At 40.6% G+C, this 14,249-nt stretch overlaps 2 protein-coding genes across 4 annotated transcripts in view; one reads left to right on the forward strand and one right to left on the reverse strand.

Annotated features, from left to right (window-relative positions):
* Window positions 1–713: 713 nt before the first annotated feature.
* On the forward strand, window positions 714–6,894 carry cd7al (cd7 antigen-like). The gene is made up of 5 exons (XM_038713759.1): window positions 714–884; window positions 1,395–1,748; window positions 2,893–3,270; window positions 4,849–4,955; window positions 5,396–6,894. The coding sequence occupies exons 1-5, from the start codon at window positions 818–820 to the stop codon at window positions 5,609–5,611; spliced, it is 1,122 nt and encodes a 373-aa protein (XP_038569687.1). The 5' UTR covers window positions 714–817; the 3' UTR covers window positions 5,612–6,894.
* The window catches only part of tnrc6c2 (trinucleotide repeat containing adaptor 6C2), a 54,411-nt gene continuing 47,051 nt past the window's right edge, over window positions 6,890–14,249 (reverse strand). For all 3 annotated transcript variants that reach the window (XM_038713758.1, XM_038713757.1, XM_038713756.1), the window contains one exon: window positions 6,890–13,973. In XM_038713758.1, the coding sequence (XP_038569686.1) occupies window positions 13,625–13,973 (349 nt within the window). In that variant the 3' untranslated portion in view covers window positions 6,890–13,624. The remainder of the gene's footprint in view (window positions 13,974–14,249) is intronic.

The raw sequence follows: 14,249 nt of genomic DNA on the forward strand, positions 1-14,249 counted from the left end.
ATTATGTATAAATACAGAAGTACAATGTAAACAAAAAACACATCAGTTGCTGTAATTATTCCTCATATTCAAACTGTGAAATGTTGAATAACCTTTAATATTTTTTATTTTAGTGCATAGGCCTAATATAAAGCAGTGAGGCTATACAAGACCTGCCTGATTGCGTTTATTTAATTGATGTATCAAGCCTAAAGTTCGTGTTTTTGTCATTTAAGTCAGACTGAAGTCTCAGGTGTGAAACTCTGTTTTTTGCATTCAGTCAGCAGGCCTATTTTTAGAGTTGACAGTCTGTCCACTGATGCATATTGGCATCAAAAAGCAGACGCGTCCTGTTCAGAGAAGAGCAGTCAGTATCATTTCCTCTGGGAAATACAGTCTGTGGAAAGTTTGTTTCAAGCATGTAAAAGACAATTAATGCAAATTAAAACATTGAACTTAAAAGAGAGAGGTCAGACTGCCTAAAACAACAACAACAAAAAAACGATCTTTAGGGCCCTTCATGCACATGTCATGGTGATTGTGCTGCTGATCCTTTATAGATGCTTCGTAATCTGACCAAACCCTCTCAGCTGTGTCTTACATTCTTCATTCATTTACTATCTTACCTAAGAAGGAGCAGATACAGCATTCATAGTGCTGGTTTGTGTGCGCTTCCTCTTGTTCTTGTCTTGAGGTTTTGAAGGTGGAGCTTCATGGAGTTCCTCTTGGTTTCATTTACAGTTACCCAAACGTTTGACATCCAGTTTTGAGTGCCTGCATCTATGCTGTCATGGTTTACATCACCGACTTCCCTCAGGAACTTCATTAGTGTCTTGTGATGGCATTCAAGATGACTGGGATCAAGTACCTGGCTTGTCTGTGGCTCATCACACAGACTGGATGTGGTGAGTGTCATGCTGTTGTTCAGGCTTGTCTGATCAGTTGCGCCCTTTTCAGTTTGAATTGTATTTAAGTTACTGCTGAAGATCAGTACGAGCATTTCTGAGGAAAGTCCATGGGAGTCAGTTTACTTAAACAGGGGGTGGACGAAACAACAGGACCACTTCACAATTCACAACACATAATGCACCACTGTGCAGTTTTTGGTTGTCAGATTAATTTCACTTTGATCATCTTTTAGGTCACATTTTATTTCAGCATAATGTTGGATTATAATCTAATATATATTGAATGATTACTTAGTAAATTACAGAATAGGATTTAAACATTTTTACATAGCCTACTGAAATCATAATATATTTATTGCCCTCTACTACGATTATTCGGTGCAAAATGTTTCTAAAATAGCAACTTTTATTTTGCAACTGAAACATATCTTTATGTAGATAATCCCTTTTATCAGCAGACTAAAAATCGATGCATTCTAACATTTATCTTCTTTTGTTTTTATCAAGTATGCAGTGACATTCAGTTCTTGGAGAGGCATGAGGGGGAGTCCGTTGTTCTTCCCTGCGCGGTTGAGCAGAGAAACCCGGCGCCCTTCAGTGTCTACCTGAAGCGCAGCTGGCTGAATCCCGGTGAAGTGCTGTTCATGTACACCAAAAAGGAGTTCAGTGTGGGTAATGATGACGACAAGAACCGCACCAGCGTCAGCGGAGACCCGAGCAGCCACTCTCTGAATGTGACCATCTCTCAGCTGAGGGTCAGTGACACAGACCGCTACTACTGTGAGTTTCTTGTGGAAAACCGTTTCTCTGAAGACGAACAGCTGCGTGGAAAGACTGAATTCTTCCTCCTTGTTGGTGCCGGTGAGTTGCAGTTTTCTTTCATTTCATCCCACACACTTTTTTCACTTGTTTGTCACTTCACAGGAGGTTAAACTTCCCAAAACTAACACCCACAAAATATCCGCACGTCCACTGGGGGCTGACATGTAGAGTGGGTTTGGTGTCGTTGTTTATTGTTAAATAGGGCAAACTATAAGAAGGGGATGTAAATAATAAAGAGCCAGAAGGAAAAGTGGTCGAACTGTAAATTAAAGGGATCCTCCTTTTGAATTAACTCACTAAAGTACATTATGCTGTGTAGGATACACAGCAAGAGTGATTTTTCACAATCCAAGTGTTCCCTTAATTAATGGTTCTTAACTAAAAGGTGTTATTATTTATCAATATTATTAAAAAAGATATTAATAAATCCTTGTAAACCCCATATAATTATGTTCTTTGTGGTGTGACTCTTCAACACAGCTCTAATCTTGAAATCCAAGCTGCTTGTCTTTCCTCATTTCACAACAAGTTCATCCTTTTTGCCCTGGATGAGTCACTCCGGTCAGGTTTTTCTTTTGCAATTATTGCCAGTTGTCAGAATTTGGAGCATGAACTGCCACATCTCGCCACACTGGTGGTTCCAGATATGAAAATACAACCCCACCCCTACCACCACACTTCACCACAATGAATTTTATTAAAATTGAGTTGCTCTTTCCCCGAATTCAACAATATATAATACAGAACACAGTAAATTTCAAATTTCAAAATAATGTACCTCAAATATATTTTTTTATACAGCACCCTAATTATACTTTCAAGGGCAGATGATTGTATGTAACTTTTACATAAAAATAATTTATGTTGTAGGACACACTGAAATTCCTGTATATAAAAAAAGTAGCCTATCTACTATTACTGCCTGTTGACTATACATATGTTTTGGCATTCAGTTAGTAATATCTGAGTACATTTACAGTACATGTGCTCAATAATGCTAATACCCTTATGGCTGCTAAATATTCTGACTATCCAGAGGAAAATGGATTTAGAGATTTGCTTAAAGTCCAAATGCATCTTGAAGGCAGCTGCTGTAGGCCTACTCCAAATGATGTCACTGTGTCTCCTAGCCCAAACATGCCACAGGTTATATTGTAAGTTTTATTCCCTCTCCCCTATGGAGACGCCCCTGGGACGGTGAACATAGGGTTGGTAGAGACGTGCGCTGGGGGCTCGGTCTTGCTCCCCTGTCTCCCCCCGCACGGGGAGGGCTTGGCCGTGGAGGGGGTGAGTCTGAAGCGGCAGAGGGACCGGGAACCTGTGGAGGTGTTGTACCACTCAAAGCGTCACCACAGCAGCCGCCATCAGTCCTCTTCCCAGTTCCCAGTTGAGAAGGTCCAGTTGTCCTCGGCGCCCGGCCCCGGCGGCATCACCTACAACCTCACCCTGCAGCAGCTGCAGCCAGACGACAGCGCCCTGTACAGCTGCCAGCTGCTTCAGCGGGGCAGGCCCGAGAGCGCCACCAGTCTAGGGAGACAAGTATTCTTTGTTTCTGTGCAAGGTGGGTCACGTCGCTGCAGGACTTGATCGCCAGGTTACTTACAACTAACCCCCCCCCCCCCTCCTTCTGACTTTTAAAAATTAAAATACCACTTCCTTTCATACTAATTCTGTTGTAGCACCTATGCGTTTCCTCCCCTATCAAATAACGTTCGTAAAGATTCCACTGATGTTCGTATTTGCCAAGTAAACTGTCTTGCAGTGTTGCTGTGTGTTTGTTTCTATAATCGTGATAATAATGATTTTAATTGAGTTTCAAGATCCTCATATGCAAAATGGCTTTCTATCACTTCTGTCAGTTTCCCAGTCGCAGTGTTTCTTTTTTTTCTTTGTATGTCTGTGGATGTGTGCACCACTGATAAAACTGCACAAAAATAGACATTAGGCCTAACGGATGTTAATATTTTGTTGTTGTTGTAAAAGGTGGCAGAGTAATGAAGACAAGTTGGTGCTGGATTCATATTAAAATATAATTATAGGCTTTAAAATAGTTTTGTTAGGCTAATACCAAATGCATGGTTTTATAATATGAAAGTGAAAAACTGGCATGTCAGGCAACGCCATAAACCATTCATTTACACAAAGAAAATCATTTTCTGGTGCTACTCTATACATATATTACAGTCAACAAATCGCACAAAAAGACCAAAAGCAATGAATTTATCTTACGAGTAAGTGTTTGATATGGTTTGTTCCTCTGTGCAACAGACCTCTATTGTGATCTAAAACTATTAAAAACACATGAATATGAGCCACACTGTTGCGCTGGGTGACGTGTTGCTTCATTACAATCAACATGGGCACTGTGGGGTTTTTTTTGAGGAAATCCCACAAACACGTATCCTTGCTGTAAATACTCACTAGTATACCAAATGTGTGGCAGCTAAAAATAGTCCCAGACAAATACAAAATTTAGGTAGGCCTACTTCTGTTTGAGTGAAAGTTGCAGAAAACTAGTGTCCCGTTGTTTTTTAAAGTTCATTTGCAGCAACTAGACTATCACCATTTCTGACTATAAAATATTCACATGTGTAATGGAAGTGGTTGACTCATAGATTATTTAATAAAAGAGATTATTGAAATTCTACGAAGTCCTGTGTTGGAGGTGTAAAATGTCATTGCCGTTGAGGCCATTTCCAACTTTCGCTGAGCAAACCAAACTATTGTCATCTCCTGATAATATCAGCCCGATCAGCCCTCAGATCAGTATGCCTATTCATGAACAGCTTTGAGTGTTAAGCTGTTGATCTTCCTGTTACACAGAAGCTTAGTTGTCTCACAATGACTGATTTCCCCTCAAAACAATAATATATTGTAACTGCAGCCTAGAACTAGGAAGGAAGTTTAGCTCAGTGGTTTATGCAATTCCACGTAACATTTCATATTTGAGCTGCCTTTTAACTACTTACTAGCATGCAATGCTTTTATTTTCAAGTTACAGTATTTTATTAATGCAAATTTAAGCATCAGAGACGAAAATGCAATGCGGCAAGGAAGCTGAATGGCATCACGTACTGAGTGTGACCCTACAGTGAAGTCAACCCTTTTATTGTCAACATTTATCTCTGCTTCTTCACAGGAGGTCGGTGTGGCTGCTCCAGCTACTCTACTCTGCTATATGCTTTGTCCTCAGCCGTGGCCGTTCTCTTCCTCCTGCTCCTCCTCGGATTTCTGGTGATTTATCGCGTGAGTGGACTCATGTGGCTTATACTCTGCTGCTCTGACACAAATAGGGGCGAGAATAAAAACTCATTGCAAGCAGCACCTGCCTGTTGAGAGCGTGTCAGATAGTTCCTCTGCAGCTCACCACAAAACCACACTAGTTTCACAAGTTGTTGCTGTCAGTGTGTTTTTCTGAACATTCAAGGGGGAGGGCAGTGAAACATGTTCTACTTTTTAGTTTAGGGTTAAAAAGTTGATGCTGACACTGAACTACACTGTTTTTGTTTCTTTCTCAAGTAACATTAAAACATGTCATTGTGAAAATTAGACTTGGTTAGGACTTCCTTTCACAGCTGCCGCCTAGAGAGAAAATGACAAACTCTGATTTTAACACAGGAAATCGAGAGTGCGTTAACTCTGTGCCCTTCACTGATTTGTTTTCCTCCTTTCTCGGTGAATGTCAGGGCAAAGCACGCCGCAGTGTCAAGTCACACCCTCAGGCCCCTATCTATGAGGAGATGACCGGAGTGAAGCCTCTCAGTCAAAAACTGGCCCCTTGCCATCTGGAGGAAATGGAGTGCTCTGAGTATGGAAACTGCCCTGCGAAGAAATCCTGTCCTCAAAACCATTATGAAAGCCCCAGTGGGGCCCTCTGCCCCAGGAGTGTGTCTCAGAAATGAAATATGAGACCTTCTCACCAACATCATGAACTAGACCAACTTAACAACTCAGCTGCCTGAAACTCACTGGACTCCAGTTAGCACCAGAAGTTTCTTCAACAGATTTTAACAGCAAAAAGTCTCCTAATACAGTTTCTTTTTATAATCTCATGTATATGAGTCTGTTGATAGTTTGAAAGAGTGTTTATACTGGGGCATTACCTTTCTTAATGTTGGCTGCCAATGGGGTGGATGACGTGTGAAAATCTCCCTTCACATTTATATCCCAATGTTGATATGTAATACATTTTCTGGAAAACAGAAAAGGTCCCCTGTGGAGTTTTTTAGCAAACATACATTATTTAGCCCACTGTCAGCGGAAGTGGTTTGGACCAAACAACAGAAACACTGGTCACAGTACAGTTCAACAGCACCGCAAACTACCTCCCCTAAAATGTCCATTAAGTTGAATCAACACCTCTCTAAAACAGTTTTCAACAAAAACTGAACATTATATCATTCATGAAGGCAGGATTAGAACTCAATTAGTTTTAGAAAGGTGTACCTAATAAATAGAAATAAAGTATACATTGTTTAAATCCATGCTTGCTAGCTGTCTTCTTTCTTGCATTTCATAGCACATTAATCCACTGATCGAAAGTTTGTGGCAGTAGTGTAAGGGGTGAGTTGTGCTCAAATAGAACTATTTCATACAGCATGTCAGAAAGCAAGTGTGTTTACAGTTGTTTTGAATAGCCTCACTCAAATGAGGGGTGAAAAGCGATATTGTTTTAATATGAGGATAATTGTGCACATTTTCAGACATTCACACTTGTTTGTAAAAGTGGTTCTTACGAAGTATACTGGCATCTTAAAAACAGTCATGACATTACATGGGCGACTTGTACACAAGATTACTAAGAAAAAGGGAAAAACTGCACTACTAGGGGCCATAAAACTCCACTGGGTACCTAGAAATATTTGACAAATCAAAGTACAATATCACATTGATGCTTAAATTATATATTTCCATAAAGCATATTTACTTATGGATTTGCAACATTGTCCACAGTGACCTAATACAACCAGCAATATGAAAGGGATAACAGATTTGTCACCTCACTGTATATACTATCATCCCTCCTTTAATATACTGTATGTTACTGTACTGTACTATTTTTTGCCTCGCTACTGTTCTTATATTTAGCATGCATTAAAATAATGAAAATGCTTTAAAATCATTGTATCATTGGTGAAGCAAACTAGGAGATTATTAAAAAAAGGGGACAAGACACCCAATAACAGCCAAGAAAATGTGTATTTTATTAATATAGTCCGAAACAAGCTCCATTATCCATGGAAACATTTCCGGCGCATGTCCTTAACAATCACATTCTATGAGGAGAAAAAAGAACAACATTAAAAGCCACAACTTTGTATTTCAGTTACAGACATTTTTCCTTAATGTTTTTTTTCCAAAGTAAAGAGAAAGGCAAAGGCAAAGTACCCCCATTCCCTCACCCACCCTCCTCCCCTTAAAAAAAAACAAACAAACAAAAAAACAGACAGCCTTAAAACTCGTGGGCTTTTTTTTTTCCTTCAGTACAACCCACAGTGCTTTAGAAGGATAAGCGCTCATTGGTTAAGAATTACACAGTATGGCGATGCAATGTAAAGTTTTGCTAAAACATTAGTTGACGCGGATAATAAGATGGGGTGGTGGAGGAAATTTGAGCAAGAGACAAAACAAGAACAACCCTACATCAAACCCTGAACCCCAGAGTCTGAGTCGACAAACGCCTGCAGTACAGCAGCTGGGTTTGGACTCGTCCCTCCCACTTGTGCATAGATCATGATCCTTAAAAACAAACAAAAAACAGCTTTATTCCTCCACTTCAATCTGCCTCTGAAAACCATCCGTTACAAGATAAGAAATCTCTCAATTATTGAATAACTGTTGCAGGAACAGACATGTTAACAGACAGGAGCGATGATTAAAGAAAAAAAAAGAAAACTTGCACGATGCTCCTGAACTACGGGATGGAAACTTAAAGAACAAAGTCAAAACATACAAATGTATTTTCTGTCACTGTCTTTTTGACAATCAAACCATTGATCATTGTTTAAATGTAAAGCAATTTCTACTTAGATTTCACACGTAAAGCACTCCACTTCAAAGTTGATTCTCAGTCTTTTTTGGTAAATATATAACTTGCTACGAACTGTTTTTGTTTCTCTATATTCCGTTAAACTCGTGACCTTCAGTGCTTGCTTGGAGTTTAATTGTTTTCAGTTGCTTTTTTCCTTTCTTTTCACACAAACATTAAACCTAGAAATGATGGAGTTAATATCTGGAACCCTGGCCTTCCTGAGACAAAATCCACATCTTTTTTGAGTGTGCAAGATAGTGAGCAAACGGCGTCGCTTTGAGGAAACACGAAATCAAAACTCAATACATACAGAGATAGTCGGTCGACACTGAAAGAGAAATTAAAAACTGAAATATGACACAACACTGATCAATCCCAGAGTTCTTAAAGTAGCATAAATCTTCATTTAGCAAGATTTCCATGTTTGATGGAAGATGAAATGTGTCCTTTTATTAATTTTTGTTTTTATAACATTCCTGTTACAAATTTCTTTCCTATTTCTTGAATGTCAGACAAATGACACTTGCTTGTAAACAACAGGTGGCTTTAGCAAAAAAAAAAAAAAGAAAAAGAAAAGATAGGCACCTCTGAAATGAGTCCTGTAACAAACTCACCTCCCACACTTTTTCCGTTTCTCCATGAAGTTAACATAGGGATTACTAGTCCTTCTACAGCTATCTATGGCCACAGTTCTTTGTTTTCCCCCCCTTTTTTTGTTTTGTGTTTTTTTTGTACTTTTTTCTTTTTTGAAATTTTTTTTTGAAATTTTTTGTATAACTGGAACAAAATGGTGCAATACTCACTGATAATCCTTGTATCGGATTATTCCACAATAAAAGCCACTATAAGGTAGATCAACTTTTTACAGATAGAATTTTAAAAAAAAATCCATTAAGTCCTTGAGTAAACATGTACACATGAATTGTCACCATCTCCCCTCCGTACTTAGACTCGCTTATCTACGATTAGCTGAGTGAGGGGTAGAAGACACTCAGTGCAACTTTAGAAGATAATAACAATGTCTATCAGAATAGTTTTTGACAGAAAAACAACAAAAAAGGATGATAAAAACAGACACAAAAAATAACATACTGAGTGGAACAGAACAGCAGGCCATGTGCACACATGGTACACACAGTTTGTTGCGCACACATTCATACAAACATCTGACTTTCAAGCACACCTCTAAGATGACTTTTGCATTTTTTTCAAAGATTTTGTATTTGTAACTTAGTACAATACATTTTTAATATTCTCTACAAGCCCCTAAGTGTACCTATCAGATGGAGAGAACAAAAAAAGAACTGACTTCACATTACGTTATTGGCGCTCCATAATTCAAGTATATTGTGTTCAATATTTTGTTTTGATATGTTTGTGATTTATTTTTTTTTTTTAATCAACTGGTTGGTTTGGGCTTTTAGACAAGCTAATTAACAAATACACATATGTACAGTACAAGCACTTCAAAGTACTGTAATATGTCATCAAAGCCAGAACGTGCATATCCAACTCCATGTAAGAAAGACTTAGCTTTCAGTCAATCAAGTATCTGTTTATACCCAACCCGAATTCGTTCCTTCGTATCGCTTATTTGCGGGGAAAATACATATTGCTCATTTTCAGTTGTATTAAACAAAGACCTTTCAAACAAAAATAAAATGTTTCAGAGGTTACGATCCAAGAAGTCTGAAGAGGTGATACCACACACACACCATATATATATATATATATATATATATATATATATATATACACACATATACATATACATATACATATACACACACACTGTTACCTAGAACAGAGCTGTAGAGAGGAGAGCCTCTCAATGCTGGTGCAGCATGGGAAACCCCCTTCACTGTCAGGGTTCTCCAGTTAGTACAGGATGCTGGGAGGTCCTCGGCTATTGGGTCTGTCTGAGCTTGGATCAAGGCAGTTACAGAAACAGGCAATAGTGATTTTTGCTTGTGTGCTGCAGGACTGCAAGTCCTGAAAGGTAGCCTTTTCCCGTTTTCTTGTTATTTTTTTTAATTTTTAAAACTTTTTTTAAAATGTTTTTAAGACTTTGTACCTCTTGAAATATGCCCCTCCCCTCCTGCTGATGCAGAGCGAGGAGAGTGAGGCTGATACAGTGGGCCCAAGCCATCTGGGTCTGTGGAAATGTACAGTTCAGTGGGCCCGCTTTGAGCAGGACACAAAACATAAAAACAAGATAAATACAGCATCCACAAAAAGGCACCCCGGCCACCAATCTACTCCTTTAGATGGTGGTAGTAGAGGCTGATGACCGGAGACGTTTCAGCTAGAAGTGCAGAGCTTTAACATATTATAGATCTTTTTTTTTTTCATTTAGATTTTTTAGCATTTTTAAGATTTTTGTGTCAAACTTCATAAAAATGACATTAAAATGTGATTTCATTTTTGGTTTTAAAAAAATATGTACCCGGGATTACCCATCAACTGTGCACTGTAGCAAACTGGAACCCCCAACTGGGTAAAGATTTTCTCCTTAGCATGGGGCATTCCCCACAAAAAACCCCAAAAAAACTCAGTCGTCTAAGGGTGTGATGATGCCGCCCATTTGTTTGATCCCTCCTGTCCCCCGCTGCACCCTCTGCAAAGGTTATCAAAGCTCCTCCGAACAGGGAACAGAAGTGCTATCTATAAAGATACAGTATTACACAGAAATTTATATTGGCACATTATATTAGCATCTTTTACGTGCAACAAGGGGCCCCCAAACAGTAACGATAGGCCACCTTTTGAGAAAAGGATTCAATACAAGCCTTTTCCCTTCCAATTAGGATTAAGTTCGAGGCATGAGGTCTGTACATATTGTTGCAAAGATGGCCTTTTAATTTAAGACTTTGCTCTCACAGTAGAAAGGACAGATACGGAGAGCTGCATCTCATACTTTGTATCATCAACTCCCCTACCCTGAGATCAAGCTGGACAGAAGTGTCTTCAGCTCAGAGAGAAAGGCTGACCTTTGATGAAGTGGTTGAACTTTAGTATAAGACAGTGTTCTGGTGGCTTAGCCTGACTTTACAGAAACGGCAGCCTGAAGTGCTGACAGAAGCGCACAGGGGACGAGTATAAGGGTTTGCAAAGCTCTGGGAGGAGTGCTCACTCCCAGGTCAGGTCTGATGTGCTGTAAAGGGCCCCAGCCTCTAGTCTTTTGCATAGAAACAGATAGGAGAGCCTGTTGGTGCCTGGTCAGGGGAGGGGCTACTGGGTCTGGTTGAGGTGGAGGAGGAAAGGAGGTCATAGCATAGCAGCTAGGCAAAGGGCAAAGGGGGGACAGCCTGCGGGCAGGCGGAGCAGCTTGGAGCGACAGACACCCACACCCCCGTCTGAGACACCCTATTTTTACACATCTCAAGATACTACCTGGAAGTACTACAGAATACTGTCAAACACAAAAGCATGATCAGTTAAAAACCAATAGACAATCAATAATGCTCTGTAGTATTGATCCTCGTTTTGCATTCAATACACAGGATGAACATACAGAGGCACCTCTGACCAAAGTGTTTCTGCATATGAACAGTGAAGGGCTAGTTCAGCAGCCAGTATTTTGTCGACCACTGCATGTAGACAAAAAAACAACAATATAACACACTGAAAAATCAAATCAAATCATCTTTTCAAAAAAAACCCAAAACAAAACAAAGAAAGCACACTGGCAAAAATTCCAGAAATATGACTATTACATCTTCCAGCTAAAGTGATCTTTGTGTCAAAGAACTGAGAGATGGGGGAGAGGGCAGACAGCAGGGTCCAGCGGTGGTAGCCCCCCCTTGGAGATGCCGTTTGTGGCGGAGGGCTGCAACTGGCCAGTCTTGGAGGAGCCACTTTTTCTTGCGAGATTGAGGGAGGGTCAAGCGGAGCCCAGGAGGAAGTGCTGCGCTGTGGGGCTATCGCTTGGCACCCAGAGGACCACAGCAGAGAGGCACTCAGTGGACACTCCCCCTCCCCACCCCACTGTGACTGACTGACAGCGGGTGTCAGAGACAGCTGACGTTGCAAGTCTAGTGCCTCCAAACTGAACAAGGCTAAACATTTTGAGTAACAGTGATATTCACTTTGATATTGTTCAAAGGAGAAGGGGAGAAAATATCATAGACTGCAGTCCCCCCCCCCCCCCCAAAAGTCCAACGGTACATTTCAGTTTTGTTTCCCTTCATCCTGCTACCAGAGGAACAACGGCAGACACATTTCCATGGAATAGATATAGTACATAAAAGAGCAGTATATATTTTTTTGTCGTTTTCAGTGTTTTTGCTGCTCCTTTTTTTGATTTATTGGATTGCAGTTGAAGCGATTTGCTCTTCATAAGTGCTAAGATAAAACCCTTTGAATTTTATAAAAGTCTTCTGTTTGTACAGTACCAAACGCAAGGAACACTCGTAGGTCTACTGCATTAGGAGAAACCCCTCTTATTTGGTATTGTGCCAGATACCCAGAACCATCCAATCCCACTGTGGATTCAGTCTTCTGTTGGATGTGGCTGTGGCATGCAGAGAGGAAGTGTGCATTATTGTGTACCCAGTGTCACTCTTTAGTTCAGTTCGCTGCATCTTCCTCTTTGCAGAGTGTTCCCAACAGTTTCAGGGGGATTGGCTGCCTGGGGGGAATCCAAGTTTTGAAAAGGGGTAAGTGTCTTTTTGCTGCAAACAGCAACAATCAAAAACGAAACACAAAATAAGAAACCAGCTCCGGTGGACAGAGTATGGACGGAAGAAAGGTCTATGGTGTATATTGCACAATGTAACTGTCACATAAAGGTGAAATTGTGTTCTTTCTTTCCTCCGAAAACTGGCTGACCATACCACTGGGCTTCGTAACAAATCGTACAATAGAAAATTCAACAAAGCACCAGCTGAAGGTTCCAAGTTGAAGGTGACCAGAAGGATCTGGGCTTGCAGACGTCAATGATTAGCTGCGACCGCACATACATAGACATGTACAGAAACGGAGACACGCAGCAAGGTTGACAAATAATCTTCTCTCAGCTTATATGATAAGATATCAAAAAATGCGCTTGGGTCTAGACCTACACACACAAAAAAGAAACATTTAACAGCTGTCAATCCCTTTGAGAAGACAAAATTAAAATACTTAAGCTGATGATTGGCCAGTCACGTGGCCAGGCCTTCTTACTGCTCAGTGACAGGGTTGGTCACCAGTCATATCCTGTACCACTTGCTGGCTCAGAGGTGAAACTGTGCAAGATTTCAGCTATTTCTTCAGTTACGAAACAAACTAAAAAAAGGCGGCTTGGGAAGGACCTGGGCCAGAGAGCACTTAAGGCTAATATTAGTGCTGAGAAACAAACATTAACATAACTAGTAAAGGTCTTTGAACCACATCATTGGCCATGGACATGCTGGGAATGGTCATTTTAAGTCTTATTTTGGGATGATTTTTTTTTTTTTTTTTTTTTGGGGGGAGGGAAAAGTCTCAGATGGCAGCTTCGATTGCTTCTCCTAAAAACACTTCACACAGAATGTCATGTATACTTATGGAAAAACTAAAAACACTTAAAAAGGTTTCTTTGTGTTGTGTCTCATTTCAGTTTGTTTTTTATGATGCAATACTAAAAAAAGGTAAACCAAACAAAAAAAAACAGAAACGCAAAACAGAAGGACTGGAGTCTGCAGTCTTCGGTAGGGACCCCGGCCTTCTGATTTACAATTCACAGTTCATAACAGTTCAAATTGATACTGATTATCGCCACATGATTTGCTTGGGTTTTGCTCCTGTTCATATTGAATTTTTTTTTTATGTTTTGTATTTCTTTTTCATCCCACCCTCCACCGATGGCTCACATGACATGGTGTTGTTGTGGGTTGGTTGGTTAGTGTATTGTGGCATCACCCTACATGGACTCCCCACTAAGCAGATCTCCGGGCAGCAGGGTGTTAATGGGGGTGGGGCTCCCAATCACACGTGTGTCTTCTCCACTTGGTGGTCCCCACAGGCTGGAGTACTGGGGCACCCCGCCCCACAGCAGGTCTCCTTGGCTGGCCTTTCCTCCGCCACCACCACTGCTCCACTGGCCAACAGAGTGGGACTGCGCTGCCCCGCCCATCCGGTTTTGATTGGTTCCCGGGTTGGCCTGCCAGCTAGTGGTGTTTGCCCCTAGTGACTGGCCTTGTGCAAAGAAGCGGTTCACCTCCTCCTCCCCGGCAAACTCCGCCAGGATGGTGGTGTTTCCAAGCACACACCTTACAGAGGACAAAAGAGGAAATCATTCAATCTGGCACTGCTAACTTAACCAGCGATGCGGAGCTAATTCTTTTCATGTTTTGAAAATCCATTCTTCAAGCAGTGTAATAATGGGACAGCACATACCGGACACACTTTTTAAGCAAATGGCAGTTTTTTAAAGCTAAGCTATGCAATTTATTTCAGAAGCATCTTTTGTTGTATTTGTTGAAATTCTCTTTACGTCCCAACAGCAAACAACAAGTCAATTGCTCTGACAACAATGAAAAACTTCC

The sequence above is a fragment of the Micropterus salmoides genome, unplaced genomic scaffold (assembly GCF_014851395.1).
Source record: "Micropterus salmoides isolate LMB-PRFRI ecotype aquatic unplaced genomic scaffold, ASM1485139v1 Ms_hic_scaffold_12, whole genome shotgun sequence".
Taxonomy (NCBI): Eukaryota; Metazoa; Chordata; class Actinopteri; order Centrarchiformes; family Centrarchidae; genus Micropterus; species Micropterus salmoides.